General features: G+C 39.4%; 1 protein-coding gene across 1 annotated transcript in view; it reads right to left on the bottom strand.

Annotated features, from left to right (window-relative positions):
* Positions 1-16,749, bottom strand: part of LOC127661393 (multiple epidermal growth factor-like domains protein 11) — a 220,211-nt gene that overhangs the window by 52,790 nt on the left and 150,672 nt on the right. The window contains exons 9-11 of the mRNA XM_052152060.1: positions 7,676-7,812; positions 4,300-4,512; positions 3,239-3,413 (exon numbers count right to left, since the gene is read on the bottom strand). Of these exons, the coding sequence (XP_052008020.1) occupies positions 3,239-3,413; positions 4,300-4,512; positions 7,676-7,812 (525 nt within the window). The remainder of the gene's footprint in view (positions 1-3,238; positions 3,414-4,299; positions 4,513-7,675; positions 7,813-16,749) is intronic.

The following is a 16,749-nucleotide window of genomic DNA, read 5'->3' as shown; positions in this document are numbered from 1 at the left end:
GATTTACCCGGCAAAACATAGTCTGCTGCCATCCCCAAAACGCCTCCATCCTCAATCCTGTGGGAAGAAGGAGGGATGTGGTGGGTGGCCCAGACACACGAGGCAGCGTCTATGACCGTCAGGAGTGGAGAGATATCGACCACATACAGGAACTACACAGGGGCGGAAAGGCATCTTTAAAAAGACGGGATCTGAAAAGGATGTTCAACGCCTACTGTGTGTGCTCTTTTAAAGAAATAAACTCTTTTAGAAAAAACATTCTCTTTCAGAAGCACTGACGAAGTGCCCAGGGGCAAAGCTGCATTGGCGTGCAGAGAAGAAGAAAGCCGCTGATACGCCCCATAGATCCAACAGCAATGCTCTGCAGCAGTGAGTGGAACAGAAGTGATCTCAGCTTGCTGATCGCACAACCGCTCGTCTACGAAAAAAGAAATCTGAATGAACAGATGCACAATTCCCTCCTTTTATATCCATATGTCCGGGGGAGGGACATGCAAATTCTGTCTAGCAATTTCTCATTGGCCTTTTCTTTAGTTCAGAGGTAACCGAGGCCTTCAAGAAAGTCCCCTAGTTTCACTTCATTCAACACAACGTCAAGTGAGCGCCAGACGGGGAAGCTCATTTTCTGCCCTCATAAATATCACTCCCTCAGAACTCTATAGATGAGAGCTTTTGTGGCCATTGTTTTCAACCAGACTGCGGTCAACCTGTTAACCACTGTTGTTCTAGAGGCCAAATGGAAGAGCTGGCTGGGAAATGAGATGGAATGGGTACATGATGCTCCATCTAGTCGTCTCAGATATCTTGGCCAAAGCTCCTCGAGCAGTGTTTAATAGAACTGGCAGTAGGATGCCTTAAATCCAACACAAAGAGCAGGTGGTGAAAATTAAGATACAGCCTGTGCCTCCATCTGCTAGTACAAATTGCAATAGTAGTTCTGCCACAGAACACGGCTACAACTACAGCTACAGTCCCTGTACTGTCTGTCTTAATCATCACTATTGTACAGGTTTTTTCCTGCAGCAATTTCTTTATTTTCATTGCAGACTTTCTGGTTTGCTTTTGTGTTCCATGGAAGAAAGATTTTTTAGAGTAGCATTACTGAACATAGAGAGTATAGCCTTGATCCCAGCCTCCCTGCAGGAAGTTTTGAGTTTGTGTGTTTGTATGTGTGTGTGAGAGAGAGAGATACCGCTATAGAGATAGTTTTAAAGCTATAAACTGTATTCGCTGACACATCTGCTTAAGTATGATTACACAAAAATATTTGAGAGAATGATCAACGGAAGTGCTGAGTGGAAATGTTCTATAAGGTTTTTTTTTTCTCATTCTTCCAGTGTTCCCTTCAAATCCATCATAAACCATTAATCATAAACCATTTTAATGTAATTATTGGTTTTTCCACCTTCATATGCAGGATTGGGGAGTAATGGAATACATGGAACAGGATTACGTATTTAGTCTAATCAGTTGGATAACATTTATCAATGTAAATGATGCGATCCAAAGAGCATTTGAACAGCAGTGAAACACTTTCATAAGATGTGTTACATTCATATGAGCAGACAGGAGTAAGTTTGAAGTAAGTTTGGAGCAGCAGAAATAGAAATAAACGTTGTATAAATTGTCATGTGAAAATTTTGCTTTATGCTAAGCTAAAATGCTATTTCAAGCCATTTTACAAGCACCTGTTACCTGCCACGATCATATTATTTAATATATCATGAAAATCCATGTTAGATTTTTTTTTTTTTCTACTAAGACCTTTGATTTTAGGGCAAAAATCATATTCGTGATAATCATTTTTGCATTGGTTTTCTGTAAAAATATCTAAAAATCCTTAAAACAAGACTAATTTGCTTAATCTTGTTTTAGAAGCAACAATGCATAACACATTTAGGCTTTTTCAGAGAATGTATTTTTAACATATGTATTTTGTCTTTCTGTACTTACAGAGTTTTTATTGTCAAAACAAGTGAAAAAAATCTATCAATGCTGAAGAAATAATCCAAAGTATTTAGATTACGTTACTGACCTTGAGTAATTTAATGTAATACATTTACAGCATGTATTCTGTAATCTATAGTGGAATACATTTTAAAAGTTACACTCCCAACCCTGTTCATATGTCGTATAAAACACAAACACACTGCAGCTAAATAATCTACTGTTGTTATTCCTCTTCTGAGTGCTTAAAGGAATATTGCGGGTTCAAAACAAATTAAGATCAATCAACAGCATTTGTGGCATAATATTGATTACCACATAAAATAACTTTAAATAAACTTTAAAAAAAGTCAAATGCCAATCTGTAAATGTAAAAATACTGACCGTTTTAAAAGTATAGCCACAAGATGTAAACAATATGCATGTTAACATGAAATCACTTACTAACCTTTTCTGTGTAAAGTTATAGCCAATTTTACAACTTCTTTGACATGAAGACATCAACAAACCATAAAACCTTAAAACAACTGTAAAAATTATGATTTATACAACTTCACATCTCAACTAATACATGAGTTTTAACAGAAGAATCAATGTGCTTCACATTGCTGCCTTTAAACCCTCCAAAACATTGCCCCATTCACTTGTATTCACTTAACTTGTATTGAACCTAGATTATTCTTTTAATCCAGTACACACAGAGATTGATTATGTCATTGTGGTGTTGGAGTGTGTTCTTGGCCTATATGCAGTGTTGGGTAGATTACTTCTGAAATGTAATCTTCTACTGATAACAAATTAGACAACTTAAATGGTTGTGTTTTGATTACACTTTTAAGGTTATCTAATCTGATTACTTTTGGATTACGTGTTTTGATTAAAATCAAATTTTAAGTGAATTTACAGTTCTTTACACAATTTTATTAAACACTAGTAAACATGAAAACATGAAAATTGCTATGTCAGTCCCTGAAACACCCTCTCCTCGGCGATACTTTGAAATTCAAGACTGATTTTTTCATAGATTTGAAATCATGTAATCCATAAACAAGTTACTGTAATCTTCTTACACCCATTTAAAAATTTAATCTAATTACACATACTTGATTTCTGTAATCTGATTATGTCACTGCCTATATAGTATTTTTTTCAAAAAATCATGACATAATTTAAACATTAGCAACTGTAATCATTAATGATTAGTCAATTCCATGTGACAATATTTCAGCCTGGCAAGATTTAGTAGAATTTAATGGATGTAGACAATGATAAATGATAAACATAGACTCACTGTGTAGCCTGGGGCACAGATACAGGCCCCAGTGAGACCGTGACAGTCTGCTCCATTAGCACACTGGCACGGCACACTACATCCTTCTCCATAGTAACCCGGGGGACAGGTCTCATTGCAGTATAGACCCGACCATCCTGCTTTACATGAGCATTCACCTGTAAGAGGGTGGCAACTGACAAAAAAAGGGAAAGAAATTCAGGAGCAAATATACTTAAAGATATGTTACTTATGAAGCATCTAAACAGAAACAAAGGAGCCAAATCTGGAGACAAAAATAATTTGGAGTCCATTCATCCTGGTGTCTGTGAGCTCCACTCAGATGAATGGGATGTCCTTTCTCTCCTTCATGTAGTAATAAGCTCCAGTGTCTTAGGGCCTAAAATGCCCATACCAGGCATTAACATTGCATTAGCCATGAACGTAGCTAAGAAATAATTAATGAAGCACAGGACACGATAAAGAGCAAGTGCTATGCTAAAGCTGAAAGGTGTTAAAATTTTTACTTGTAAGTCAAATGAAGTCAAATGGAGCCAAAAGCTCTTTACTCATGCCTGGCTCCAAAAGGTTAACCCAAGATAAATAGTGATGTCAGAAAAGTTATGAGCCTGGAAATTAATCTTGTGTTTAACCAGAGGGGACTTCACAGAGATGTATAGTTTGGGTCAACTAATTTATAATCCATCAAGAAATATTTCTGTCCTGTTTACAAATGTTGGGCACATAAATTAAGCTTGTTTGCTTTGTAAGGAAAATATAGTGCAAGGTTTGACAACCTTTTTGACATAAAGTGCCACTATTTATCTTTCTAGCTAATCACAGTGTAATATCACCCACCTATCACACCCAATGACATTACATATTAACTCACAAATTCCTGATATAACTGATTCTACATCACTGAAATTAATCAAAGGTGATCAGTCGACTATTCTGAACACAAACGTACAATTTAATTTGATTTGATCTTTGTTCTTATTAATTACTACTCACTTCCCCTAAAACCGATTCTATGCTTGTCAATCTGGTGCAGTCTTTTCGCAGACAATAGTGTGTCTTACCTGAGTGTGTTGGTAGAGTTACAGGGGCAGTATCTGTCACATATGAGACCGTAGAGGCCTGGTGGACAGAATCTGTCCTGGCAGTGAGGCCCTTTGAATCCTGTATCACACAGACAAGCCCCGTTGATGTGGTAACACTTGGCTCCATTCTGACAGTCACAATGAAGAGCACATTGGGGACCATAGGTACCGACCGGACACTCCTCCTGGCACCTGGGAACATTTCAAGAGAAACATTCCAGAGGAAAGAGGGAAGGAAGTGAACACCCAAGCATTTCATTGTAAAATCATGGGCTTAAATAGCGAGTTGGCCCTTTTTTTGCTGCTTAAACAGCTTCCACTGGTTGAAGGCTTTACATGGTCGTTTCCCATTCAGACACAAGAGTTAAGTGAGGACAGGCCTGGCTTCCAGTCAGTTAATGCCAAAGGTTTTCATGTCTGGGCTTTGAGCAGGCAAGTAAATTCTTTCCACACCATAATCAGTAAACCATTTCTTTATGGACCTCGGTTTATAAGTGGATTTGTGCACAAAGGGAGTTTAGTACACCCATTCTCCTTTAACATATTCTATGGCTGTATACTTGATTTTATGCACCTGTTAGTAAATAATCAAACTTGTTAATTAGAACAAGGTGTTCAAATACCTTTGGAGTAGTTCTAAGAAAAAAAAGTTAGTGAGAGTTAGGGGTCGTTCACACTGAATACATTTTGAGCTGTTTGTAATAGATAAACATGCTCTAGTAGCATGCACTGCTGTTTTTCAGCACCGTGTTTTTAAGACATAGTGTCAAGTTAAAAGAACTTCAACTTTAAAAATTTGCCTAAAGACTCCTATATTCTATTAATTGCACTATGTCTAGCTTTTTTAGCATAAGAAAAAAGCGCGGTCTGAATGTCCCCTTAGTGGACTATAGAGCTATCTTCTAATCTAAGGGTCAAGGCTTTAGCCTTCTTTTTTGTTACTTTGGTTCATCAGTCCTCTGGCTTCTCCTCTGGGGCAACAGCAAAGTGAGACCGCAGCCATTAATTACAGTGAATACAATTAGGCCTGGGCCCACTCTCTCTGTTGAGTAGCAAAGCCACTTAAGGAACAACGACTTCCATAAGAACTTCAATATACAATCCTGGCAGAGCATCAATCTTGAGAGGCCAAAGAAGCCATTAGGAGACAGATAAATAGCTCAATTAAATTATAAAACGGACTAGGCATGTTTCATGTTGAAATTACACCCGCGCCATTTGTATCAAGAGAGACAGGTGTGAGAAGTACTGGGGGGGAGGTGCTAACACAATCTGAAATTATCCCTGCTGGGATAATTCACCTGTCACAGATCAAATGAATGAGGGCAATTTTGTTAAATATTAGAGGATAAGAAGTGCCTGTCGTGGAAGTGTTTTCATTCTGCAGACAGTTACTTTAGTACGCTAATAAACCTTAAGCAGCTGCAGTAGACACAGGGAAATAAAGACACCCAGCAATTTCAATTGGATCCTAATAAAGCTCCATTACTGGTAATTAATGGGAAGAAACTTAACAGACCAGTGCAGAGCTAGGAGTAGGGATCAATGGACACAGGGAATGCCATTAAAAAAACCAATCCTTAATTATTTATCACCAAATTTAGCATGCTTATTATAATTTTTTTTTGAAAGCTTAAGTGTGTAATTTCTGCACCACTAGCTTTGCAGTCAAATGTATTGGCCCTGTCCCAATACCCCCCACTTGCAGTTTTGGTCTTGCTTACTTACCCACTTGTCTTACACTAGTGTGCAAGTAGACGTGAAGACTGCAAGTGTGAGGATGACTTTTGATTGCACGTTGGGACACTAGAAAACTTATAGATTTTGGTGCTAGTTGCGACAGCTGTTTTTGTCTTTTCACTCAGCTGAAGACTGATTGTTTTTGGTAGCAGTGACTGCTATAGCCTACTTAATATAATAAATAACTGAAAATGTACCTATCTTTTCATTTATTAATACACTACTGGTTGTTGTAAGTGTATTGTGCTGTAGAAAATATGTAAGTATTTTTATAATGTTTTTATTGTGTGAAAATAATTGCAAAAGTTAATTATTTTTTACTTATTTAGATTTTCAATACTTTGCACATTAAACATATTTTAACTGTAAAATTGCATCATCCATAACTACTGTAAAATATGGAATATAAGCAATTTCTTTTTACTTTGTTTCTCAATACATTGCATAAAACGTAATAAAAATAAATAAAAACTTTATTCTATAAACCTGTGTGATCCATTAATAGCTACGAATACAAACCATTTAAATGATATGCTTTGGCTTATCATTTATATAATATGACCAAAGACTGCTTTGCACAAATGATCAGTATGTGGTTTCATAAAACAAATAAAAAGCATTAAAACTTATATTTTAAATACATCAAGATGAGAAAGAACCTGTGGTAGTAGCTGATAAATTTGTTTATTTTAAAACAACATTTACTAGACCACATATCTTATGCCACACTGGCTGATAAATGACCAAAATGACCAGCAGTATTTGGCACGAACAAACTAAATAACGTGATTACTGGGTGAGAAGGATAACAAAGTAAAAACTATTCGCTCTAGTGTGGATTTAGTGTGGGCTAAGTGCACTGAGCTTTAGCGTGTTTTAGACATGGGACAGTCTTGAACACTTACTTCCTGTTGCGTGCACACACACTCAAGTGGCCAAGACCTCAAGTGTGGGTATTGGGACAGGGCCAATGATTGTTCAAGCGCTTTCTTAAGCACTCCCCCTGCTGCCATAAATCAGACAAATGAGTAGCCCTGTCGCAAACTCATGCAATATGTTGAGCCAGTGTTGCTTTATCTCGAATATATTGATAGTGCCACAGAGCCACAGAGCCACGGTACACTTTTCTGGAAAATCAACTTTAGAATTTTTACATTTAAATATATAAACTTCAGTGGAAACACTTTACAATAAGGTTCCATTTGTTTATATTAGTTAACAACCTTAAGTTAACATGACCTTACAATGAATTTTAGTTAATGTTAATTTCATTATATAGTAATACATTTTTAAAATCAAAAGATGCATTTGTTAAAATTTGTTTATGCGCTGTGAACTACCATGAACTAACAATGAACAATAGTATTTTTATTAACTAACATTAACAAAGATTAATAAATGCAGTAAATATATTGTTAATTTTCACTGTTCATGATACCTAATGCTAGCTAATTAATGTTAACGAATGGAACCTTATTGTTAACTGTTACCACTTCAGCTTAAAAGGACATGGAGAACTCAAAATGGAAATACTTTGGCTGACTGTTTATGTCATGAACAGAAATAAAATCAGAACTGAGTAACACTAAGTCTAGCCACATTGCATCCATTTTACCTGTGGCCACTGTATCCAGCAATACACTGGCACTGTCCTGTGATGTGGTCACACAATCCTCCATTGCGGCATGAGCATTCCTTGCTGCAATTTATGCCATATTTGCCGAATGGGCACGGCTGGGCACACACAGACCCCTGTCATGCAAGAGGGTGGAGAGAAAGAGAGTTTACATTTGAAATATAAATGTTTTATGGAGGACAGTTAAAGCATGTTATAAGGAAGCATAAGACATTTAGTTTATAACTAGTCCTCAATCTTTCCCTCAAGATTAGGAAATCATCAAGTATCAACCAGATACTGCAATGTTAGAATATTATATAACTTAAAATAAGTATACATTTAAGCTCCTAATATGGCCAAACTGAAACAGAACATGAGGGATAAAAGGGTCATATTCTATGCCTCCAAAGCCACTTGTAATGTTAGTCAAGATTGCAGATTTAGATTTATCTGATCATTTTCCACCGCCTGTCTGACCGTTAGAATTAATCAGACTGTTTTTGCTATTGTTCACATTTCTATGTAAATTATAATTTTTTTAATTGGCTAACCTCTGTGCGCCAGCGTACTTCACACTGTTGATCATCAGGGCAGGCCAAGTTGCTAAATACTGAATAGGTGTTGATATTTTTATGAGAATGGGCTATTGTTTCTGATATTAATACCATGACAATTTCTGAATGACCAGTATTTGCAGCTTAGTTTCAATATAAAAACCACCAGCATTGCTAATAACAGCATATCTTGTGTCCCCAGGATGGGATGCTCATGTTCCTATTAAGTTTCTTAAAAGCGGTACCTGAAAGAATTCAACAAGCTTTATCAGAAAGACCATGTTGGATGGCAACCACATTTTTTGTTTGTTAAAGGGATAGTTCACCCACAAATTAAAAACATATTTTTCGAAGAATATCTCAGCTCTGTTGGTCACTTTCAAAATGTGAAAGCATGTGAAAGTGAAAGTTGAGCTTTATAGTAAAAAAGGAATTAAATATTGATCTGTTTCTCACCCACACTTATCATATCGCTTCTGAAGATATGGATTTAACCATTATAGTATTATGGATTACGTTTTTGTGGTCTTTATGTGATTTTTGGAGCTTTGAAGGTCTGGTCACCATTCACTTGAATTATATGGACCAACAGAGCTGAAATATTATTCTGAAAATCTTTGTTTGTGTACAGCAGAAGAAAGAAATTCATACACATCTGGGATGGCATAAAGATGAGTAAACGATGAGAGGATTTCAATTTTTGGGTGAACTATCCTTTTAACATCAAGGCTATGCTGGTCCATCTGTTTGACCAGCACCAAACCAGCATCAACCAAGATGGAAATCCATACAGATCTTTACAGCAGGCAGGTCTGCGTGAACTGAGGAGGGAACTTAGCATTGTGAATGGTTCAGCCCAAAGTATATTTGTTTAGGCATACAGCACATCTGATGCAAATTTCATCATTAGCAGTGCTCAAGCACTGAAAGTGTGTGGCCCGATTTTTCTAACCACGCATACTCTGAATGTGCAGTATGCAAATGTACCCAGAATTATTTGCACTAATTAGTAGGTCCACTAGGTGGCAACACTCACACTTGAGCCGCTGCTGGCAAGAAGAAGCGCTTGAAGATGTATTGTAATCAAGGAGACGAATGTGGAAGAAATATATACATCTTTATGGGTGTAAACTCCAATAGTATGAGGTGTGATTTGTGCACTTACTTTGCAAACTAAGCAATCATCGTGTCGATCGTCACGTACATTGCCGTGACCAATGACGTGTGATAACCTACGTGTGGATAAGCGCGTGGATAACGTACGCGTGGATAACGTACGCGTGGATAACGTACGCGTGGATAAGCGCCTGGATTAATACTTAGGCAAATATCTATTATCTTTACTATTGTACCTTTTTAATTTGGGATGTAATCATAACACACACGTTTTCATGTTTTTTTGTGGGTTGTACAACAGTGTAGACACTATTAGTAATCAGTATAATTAGTATATTTATATGTACGCAAGATTTATAGTAGAACTGCAAAAACTGTTATCTTACTTAAGGCTGCCAGTTAGAAAAAGGTACATCAATTAATTCAAATTTGCAGTTGATATTTGACAGATTTTACTGCAGCCTACAGCAATTTTATAAAACTATACATTTAGTAAGGCTAACACTTACCAAAATTGTTCTATTACTTCTTTTCAACTAAAAAATAAGAAAGTATACTTTCAGTGTACATTTTATATACTTCTCAAAAATATACTTTATGTACCTCTCAGAAAAATACTGAAAATTACATTAGGTATAGGCCCTACTTGATTTATACTGAGAGAAAAGTCCAAGTATATTTGGCCTGCACTTGTACGCAATCTTTTGATCAAGATACTTAAAAGTAGTATTCAAAGCTTGGCTGGTATATATATATATATATATATATATATATATATATATATATATATATATATATATATATATATATATATATATATATATAATTTTTTACATAGTTTTTCGTATACAGTCTTATAATTTCTATAATTATATATATTTTATAATTATAACTTATAACGTTTGAAAATATTGATATAAAACTGTCACAGTGTCTGGTTTGTGTTTCCCCGGGTGTCCACTAGAGGTCTCCTCCCCATACTGTCACCATTCACTCTGGAACTGCATTCCCCACAATCCTTGTCTGTACCAATCACTGTTCATTGCACTCAGCTGTTCCCTGTTATTCATTGTTAGTATCTGTGTATTTATACCCTGCCTGTTCAGTCATTGTCACGGAGTCCTTGTTATATGTCATACCACTTCTGAGTTCTGTTTCTAGCTTGTTTCTTGTTTTAGTTCTTGTGTTTGGTTTGATTATTTGGATTTTAACCCCTGCCTGGAAGACTACGATTTTGGATTACCCCATTAAAAACTACTGCTATTGGATTACTGTTTCCTGTGTGTGTTATGATCATATCCCAAATTTAAAAGGTACAATAGTGAGATGATAGAATTCAGCCTAACTATTAGGCTAATAGCCAGACGTTGATCCACACGTTGATCCACATAGACGGTGGGCCGAGGGCCCGTATCTGCTTTACTTTTCGAAATGGATGATCCCCATGGAGGGAGAACCTGAATTTGTAAAGTTGGGACGGTTGTTTTATTCTCAACGATATGAAAAGTGTTGCCACTCCCATTTATTGCACATTTTCCCGAAATCATAATGCACGACCCGTAAATATGTAGGCAAACGCGGTTGCCTACTATATCAGTCGAGCCAATAGCGTGGCAAGATACTGACATAGGATTATTATTAACCAATCAGATGTATCTTATTTAGAACAGCTGTTACATGGATGATTCAGCGGTCGACCAAGATGGCGCTCTGAGTGGACGTGTTTCTCTGAGCTCCGCAAACCGAACTGTTTTCTATATAGTTAAAGTGTGTACAAAACTGACTTTTTGCTTTTAGTTCATGTACCGCGTTTGTCCGGCTGTATTCTGGTTACTTTTGCTGGTATAATGAAGTCTCAGGAGAAGAGGAAAAGCGGCGCTAAAAAAGCGCTGGCTGGTACGTGTTTTACCAACATGGCTGAAACGTTAGCTCCCACTGAGCAGTCAGATTCAAACAACATGCTCATTGACAACATGCACGACTACCTCGAGTCAGACACGGAGGTACTGAAGGTCTCGTTAGTGGATGATAATTTTCCGCAACTTCCCATTACCCCGGTTATATCACCTGCACCTAAATGTAGACGTGTGGAAGATACGACAACTGCCGCAATCCTCTCCCAGCTTTCCTCCCTCTCGCAGCTGATAAACAGCAGGTCAGATGCCTTGGAAAAGTTGGTCAGTGACAACTCCATGGTGATTGCCGACGTGAAGATGGCAGTTACAGAAAACACCAAGCAGATCACCGGTATTAAAGATTCCTTAGATGCTGTTTGTGCTGAAGTTAAAAGTGTTAAAGAGAGAGTTGACCGCCTTGATTCGCTGATTGAGGCCTGCAAAGTTAATACTGACAAGACTGAGCAGCGTGTTTCTCAATTAGAAGCGTACTCCCGACGCTGGAATCTCAAGCTCTACGGCCTAGACGAAAACGATCAGCAGGATCTGCGACTTGAGATCATCCGGATATGCCAGGGTCTGCTTCCAGAGGCTAAAACCAGGCTTCCAGATGCCATAGACGTCGTTCACCGCCTTGGCCCCAGGAAGCCTGGTAACATTCAACCGAGAGGTGTCATCCTGCGCTTCTCTTCCAGATTCTACCATGATGCTGTGTGGCGCTGTGCAAAGAACTCCGGCTTCCTGAAGACCAAAAACATCAAACTGGCGGAGAACTTGTCGGCAGAGGACAGAGAGAAAAGAAAGAAACTGTGGCCCATTGTTGATCAGGCCCGGAAAGATGGCAAGCCAGCTTTCTTCGTGGGCGGTCGTGCTTTTGTGGGTGGAAAGGAAATTCTCCCTCCTTGAGACTTTGTAGATGAGGTAATTCTAGTACACAGCTTAAGGCTGTCTTTACTTTATATGTGGAGGAGTGTCAAAAATTGTTCTAAAATGCTTGTTAATGTATAGCTTGTCACTCTATGTTGAGAAATATTTTTATTTTTATTTTGATGCCTCAAACTATAACGGCTCAATAGCGGATCAAAGCTGTCTATTAGCCTTTAGTTTATGTTTAGTTACTTTTCCTGGGGGGGATTAAATAAATAATTAATAAAATTATCTTTATAATTACAAAATTGAGTGGGAGTAAAAGAAAACGGGCTCTTTTTAGGTTTTCCTTACAATGGACCCTCTTCATAAAATGTCTACAGTCTGGTTGATTGTACTGATAGCATATGTTCACAAATTTCACATAAGGTTTGCTGTTCTCAGACCCATGTTGGCGCTTTTGTAGAGACTTTATCCTACTTATTTCCGTATACGCTCTACCATTTTTCTGGTCTAGTTTTTCTTGTATTCATTTATATTATTCTATTTTTTTCCTTATGTCTTTATCTATTATTTCTTTAAACACAAGAGGTTTAAGAAATCACCTTAAACGAAAGGCTATATTTTTATACTGTAAACAGCTTAATACTGACTTTTGTTTTGTACAGGAATCACACTCAATTGAACAGGATGCTAACTTTTGGAAATCACAGTGGGGGTGACCTGTGGCTATCTCATGGATCTGAGCTCAGCTGGTGTTTGTATTTTAAAAACCGCTTTAGTGGAAAAGTTTAAACTCTGACTGTGACAAAAGCGGTCATTACATATTTTTAGTTCTAGAAATTGCTAGCGTAAATTATATTATAGTTAATGCTTATGGCTTCAATTCTCAAACAGAGAACAACAGTTTTTTTGATAATTTGGAAGAACGACTCTTACTGGTTGTCTAAATTCCCAAACTCTTCTATCGTTTTGGGCGGAGATTTTAATACCGTGTTAGATAATTGCCTGGATAGGTTGCCTGCAAGGAATGCGGACTCCTCTAATATTTATGTGAAGACGCTCTTACATAGTTTTAATTTAACCGATATATGGAGAGATACTCACCCGCTACAGAAATCATATACATGGAGCAACAAAACGTTATCAAGGCAGTCTCGCATTGATTTCTGGCTTATATCCAAGGATCTGAAAAATGTAGCTGCGAGCATTTTACCAGCGCCCCTATCTGATCATAAGACTATTCAACTTCTCATTCCTTCTCTCTCTCCCGGCTCTCCTAAAACCTCATATTGGAAACTTAATAGTACTCTCCTTAAACATAAGGAAGTGACTTCTAAAATTGACAGTTTTATTCGGCTTTACTGGGACAAAGCTCAAAGTGAGAATCTTTTTAGCAATAACTGGGAGTTGTTTAAGTATGAAATTGCTAAATTTCTCAGGAAATACAGTAGTGATTTAGCTAAAAAAAGAAGAACAGAGGAAAACGACACTATACGTAAAATTGCGTCTTTAACTTCTAAGCCTTTAGATGTACTTACTGAGTCAGAACAGTTGGAGCTTACTAATCAGCAGCATAGGTTGGACGAGATATATAAAAGAAAAGCGGAAGGTGCTTTTGTTAGATCTCGCCGTAAGTGGCTCGAAGAGGGTGAGCAGAATTCTGCATATTTTTTTAGACTAGAAAAGCAGCAATCAAAAAATAAATTAAGTATTTCAACAATTAAGTATTGATGGAACAATTACTGACGATTCAAAGAAAATTGGCAAGTTTTGTGCTAGACTTTACAGTGATCTTTACATCTCTAGATATTGTCCCCAAGATGCCACATGTTTCTTTAATTCTATTCCTAATATCAATCAGATTTCTGAAGCTAATTATGACTTTTGTGATGCCCCTATTTCTCTAAATGAAATTACTAATGCTATTAATCAACTAAAAATTAATAAATCACCCGGTACGGACGGCTTTACTGCCGAATTTTATAAGCATTTTTCTCTGAGCCTAGACCCGTTTTTAAAAGAAGTTTTTGCTGAGAGTGTTTATAGAGGTTCCTTGCCACCTACATTAAGTCAGGGTCTAATTACACTCATTCCTAAGCCTAAGAAAGATTCTCTCCTGTTAGATAATTGGCTCCCATTTCCTTATTAAATAGTGACTATAAGATTTTTGCTCTGATACTTGCTAAGAGACTGAAATCCGTACTAGACTCTATTATTGATGAGAGCCAATCTGGGTTCATGCATAATAGACATATCTCAAATAATGTGAGATTGGTTTTAGATTTATTAGACTACTCTGAGCTAGTTCATTTTATTTTTTTCTTAGACTTTTACAAAGCCTTTGATTCTTTAGAACATGATTTTATTTTGGAAACCTTAAAAAAGTTCGGTTTTGGTCAGTTCTTCTGCAGATCGGTCCAAACTTTGTACACTAATGGAAACGGTTCTATTAAATTAAGCAATGGTACATCCCCAAGGTTTGATTTAAAGCGTGGAGTACGGCAAGGGTGTCCTCTTTCTGTTTACCTGTTCCTTCTCGCTGCCCAACTTCTTAATTTACACATTAAAAACAGTCCTATTAAAGGTATTAGTGTGGCAAATAATCATATTTTAATCAGTCAGTTGGCGGACGATACAGCCCTGTTTTTGGCAGATGCTTCACAGGTTTCAGTTGCGATTAATCTTATTCGCTCTTTTTCCAAAGCTTCTGGTCTCACCCTCAATCTTAGCAAATGTGAACTGTTACCAGTGAATAACTGCTCTGCTTCCGTAGTGTGTAATTTTTTTGTAAGAGATTCAGTCACATATCTTGGTGTTCATATCACCAAAGATAGAAAAGCCAGAGGTAAGTTAAACTTTTCTCCCCTCATTGAAAAAACGCAAAAGGTTTTCAACCGATGGTTACAAAGAGATCTTTCTTTGAAAGGCAGAGTTCCCCTTCTGTCGCTCTCTTACGTTGTGTCAGAGAACGACACTAGGGGTCTCTCTTGAGCGCCGATATTCACCTCTGTACTATGAAAAAAGGCCAATGAGAGTTGGCAGCCAGTATTTGCATGTCCCGCCCCCGGACATACGGGTATTTAAGCGGCGCAAATACGGGAGTTCATTCAGAAAATTTCTTCGGAGCCGATGGTCGTGTTTGCAATCTGCTGCGTTACTACACACCGAGTTCCTGCTATCCTCTGCTGCATGCTGTTGGATTCTGTGGCGCACAACAGTGGCTTTCTCCTGGTTGCACGGCTGTGCACTTCCTGCCCCTGAGCGCATCGACAGTTGCAGATAGAAAGATCTCTCACGAGTCTTTCATTCATAAAAGAGTGATTTTATTTAAAAGAGTAATTTCCTCTAAAAGAGCAAAAACACAGCGGCGTTGAACGTCCTTTTCAGGACGCGTCTTTTTAAAGATGCCTTTCCGCCCCTGTGTTGTTTCTGGATGCGGTAGAGTACTCTCCGCTTCCGACGGCCACAGGCGTTGTCTCGTGTGTCTGGGCAGCGATCACACCGAGGCTGCGTTTGTGGATGGTTCATGTTCTCATTGCGAGAACATGACCATGACAACGTTAGCGGTCACGGCTTGCTTACAACCGTAAGCAAGCCACTCCAGCCGCCCCGCGTCGCTCCTTCTTCCCACGGGATTGAGGACGATGCGGCTGGCGATGGAGGTGATTTGGGGATGGCAGCGGGTGCAGCTCCGCCGGTACGCCCCTCGGACCACCCGCGCCCCAGCATGCTCGTTGACTCCGTCCCCGCTCGAGGTGGCGGCGACTCGCCTCACAGCCAGTCTGCCTACCCTCTTGCGATGGAAGCAGATGAGTTCGCCGCGACATCGGAGGGCGTGGGCTCTGACGCTGAGGGCTCCTCTGGGCTGCCGCCTCGGGCTTGCACGCCCAGCAGGAGGCCGACGCGCAGATGTCCGATATGCTTTCCGGGCAGCCAATAGCGTGGGCCTGGATTGGAACCCTCCATCCTCCCCGCAGCCATCACGGCTAGACGATTGGTTTTGGGCGTGGGCGCCGCTCACAGCCTCGCCCCCAGTACCTTTCTTCCGGAGGTGCATGATGAGCTGACGTCTTCGTGGAGAGCACCCCTCTCCACTCGTCGTGCCACCTGCTCATCCGCCCTCGCCACCCTCGACGGCGGAGCGCGCCACGGGTACACGGAGATCCCCCAGGTGGATAGAGCTGTTGCGATCCATCTATGCCCCGGAAGCACTACCACCTGGCGGGGCCGCCCTGTACTCCCTTCCCGGTCCTGTAGAGCAACATCCTCGCTCACCGCGAAGGCCTACAGCGCTACCGGACGCGCCGCTTCCGCCCTGCATGCCATGGCTCTCCTGCAGGTCCACCAAGCCAAGGCACTCCGCAACATGCACGGGGTGGCCCTGATCCCGACACGCTGCAGGAACTGCGCTCAGCGACCGACCTCGCCCTGAGAGCGACGAAGGTCACAGCGCGGGCACTCGGGCAGGCGATGGCCACTCTGGTGGTCCAGGAACGTCAGCAATGGCTGGACTTGGTTGAGATGCGTGAAGCCGACAAGACTCGCTTCCTCAACGCCCCTGTCTCCCAGTTCGGCCTCTTCGGCGACACCGTGGAGGACTTTGCCCAGCAGTTCTCCCTGGTGAAGAAACAGACGG

Source organism: Xyrauchen texanus, chromosome 21, assembly GCF_025860055.1.
Source record: "Xyrauchen texanus isolate HMW12.3.18 chromosome 21, RBS_HiC_50CHRs, whole genome shotgun sequence".
Classification (NCBI taxonomy): Eukaryota; Metazoa; Chordata; class Actinopteri; order Cypriniformes; family Catostomidae; genus Xyrauchen; species Xyrauchen texanus.
Note: the sequence above shows the minus strand (reverse complement) of the source record. Positions and strands in the feature narration are given on the sequence as shown.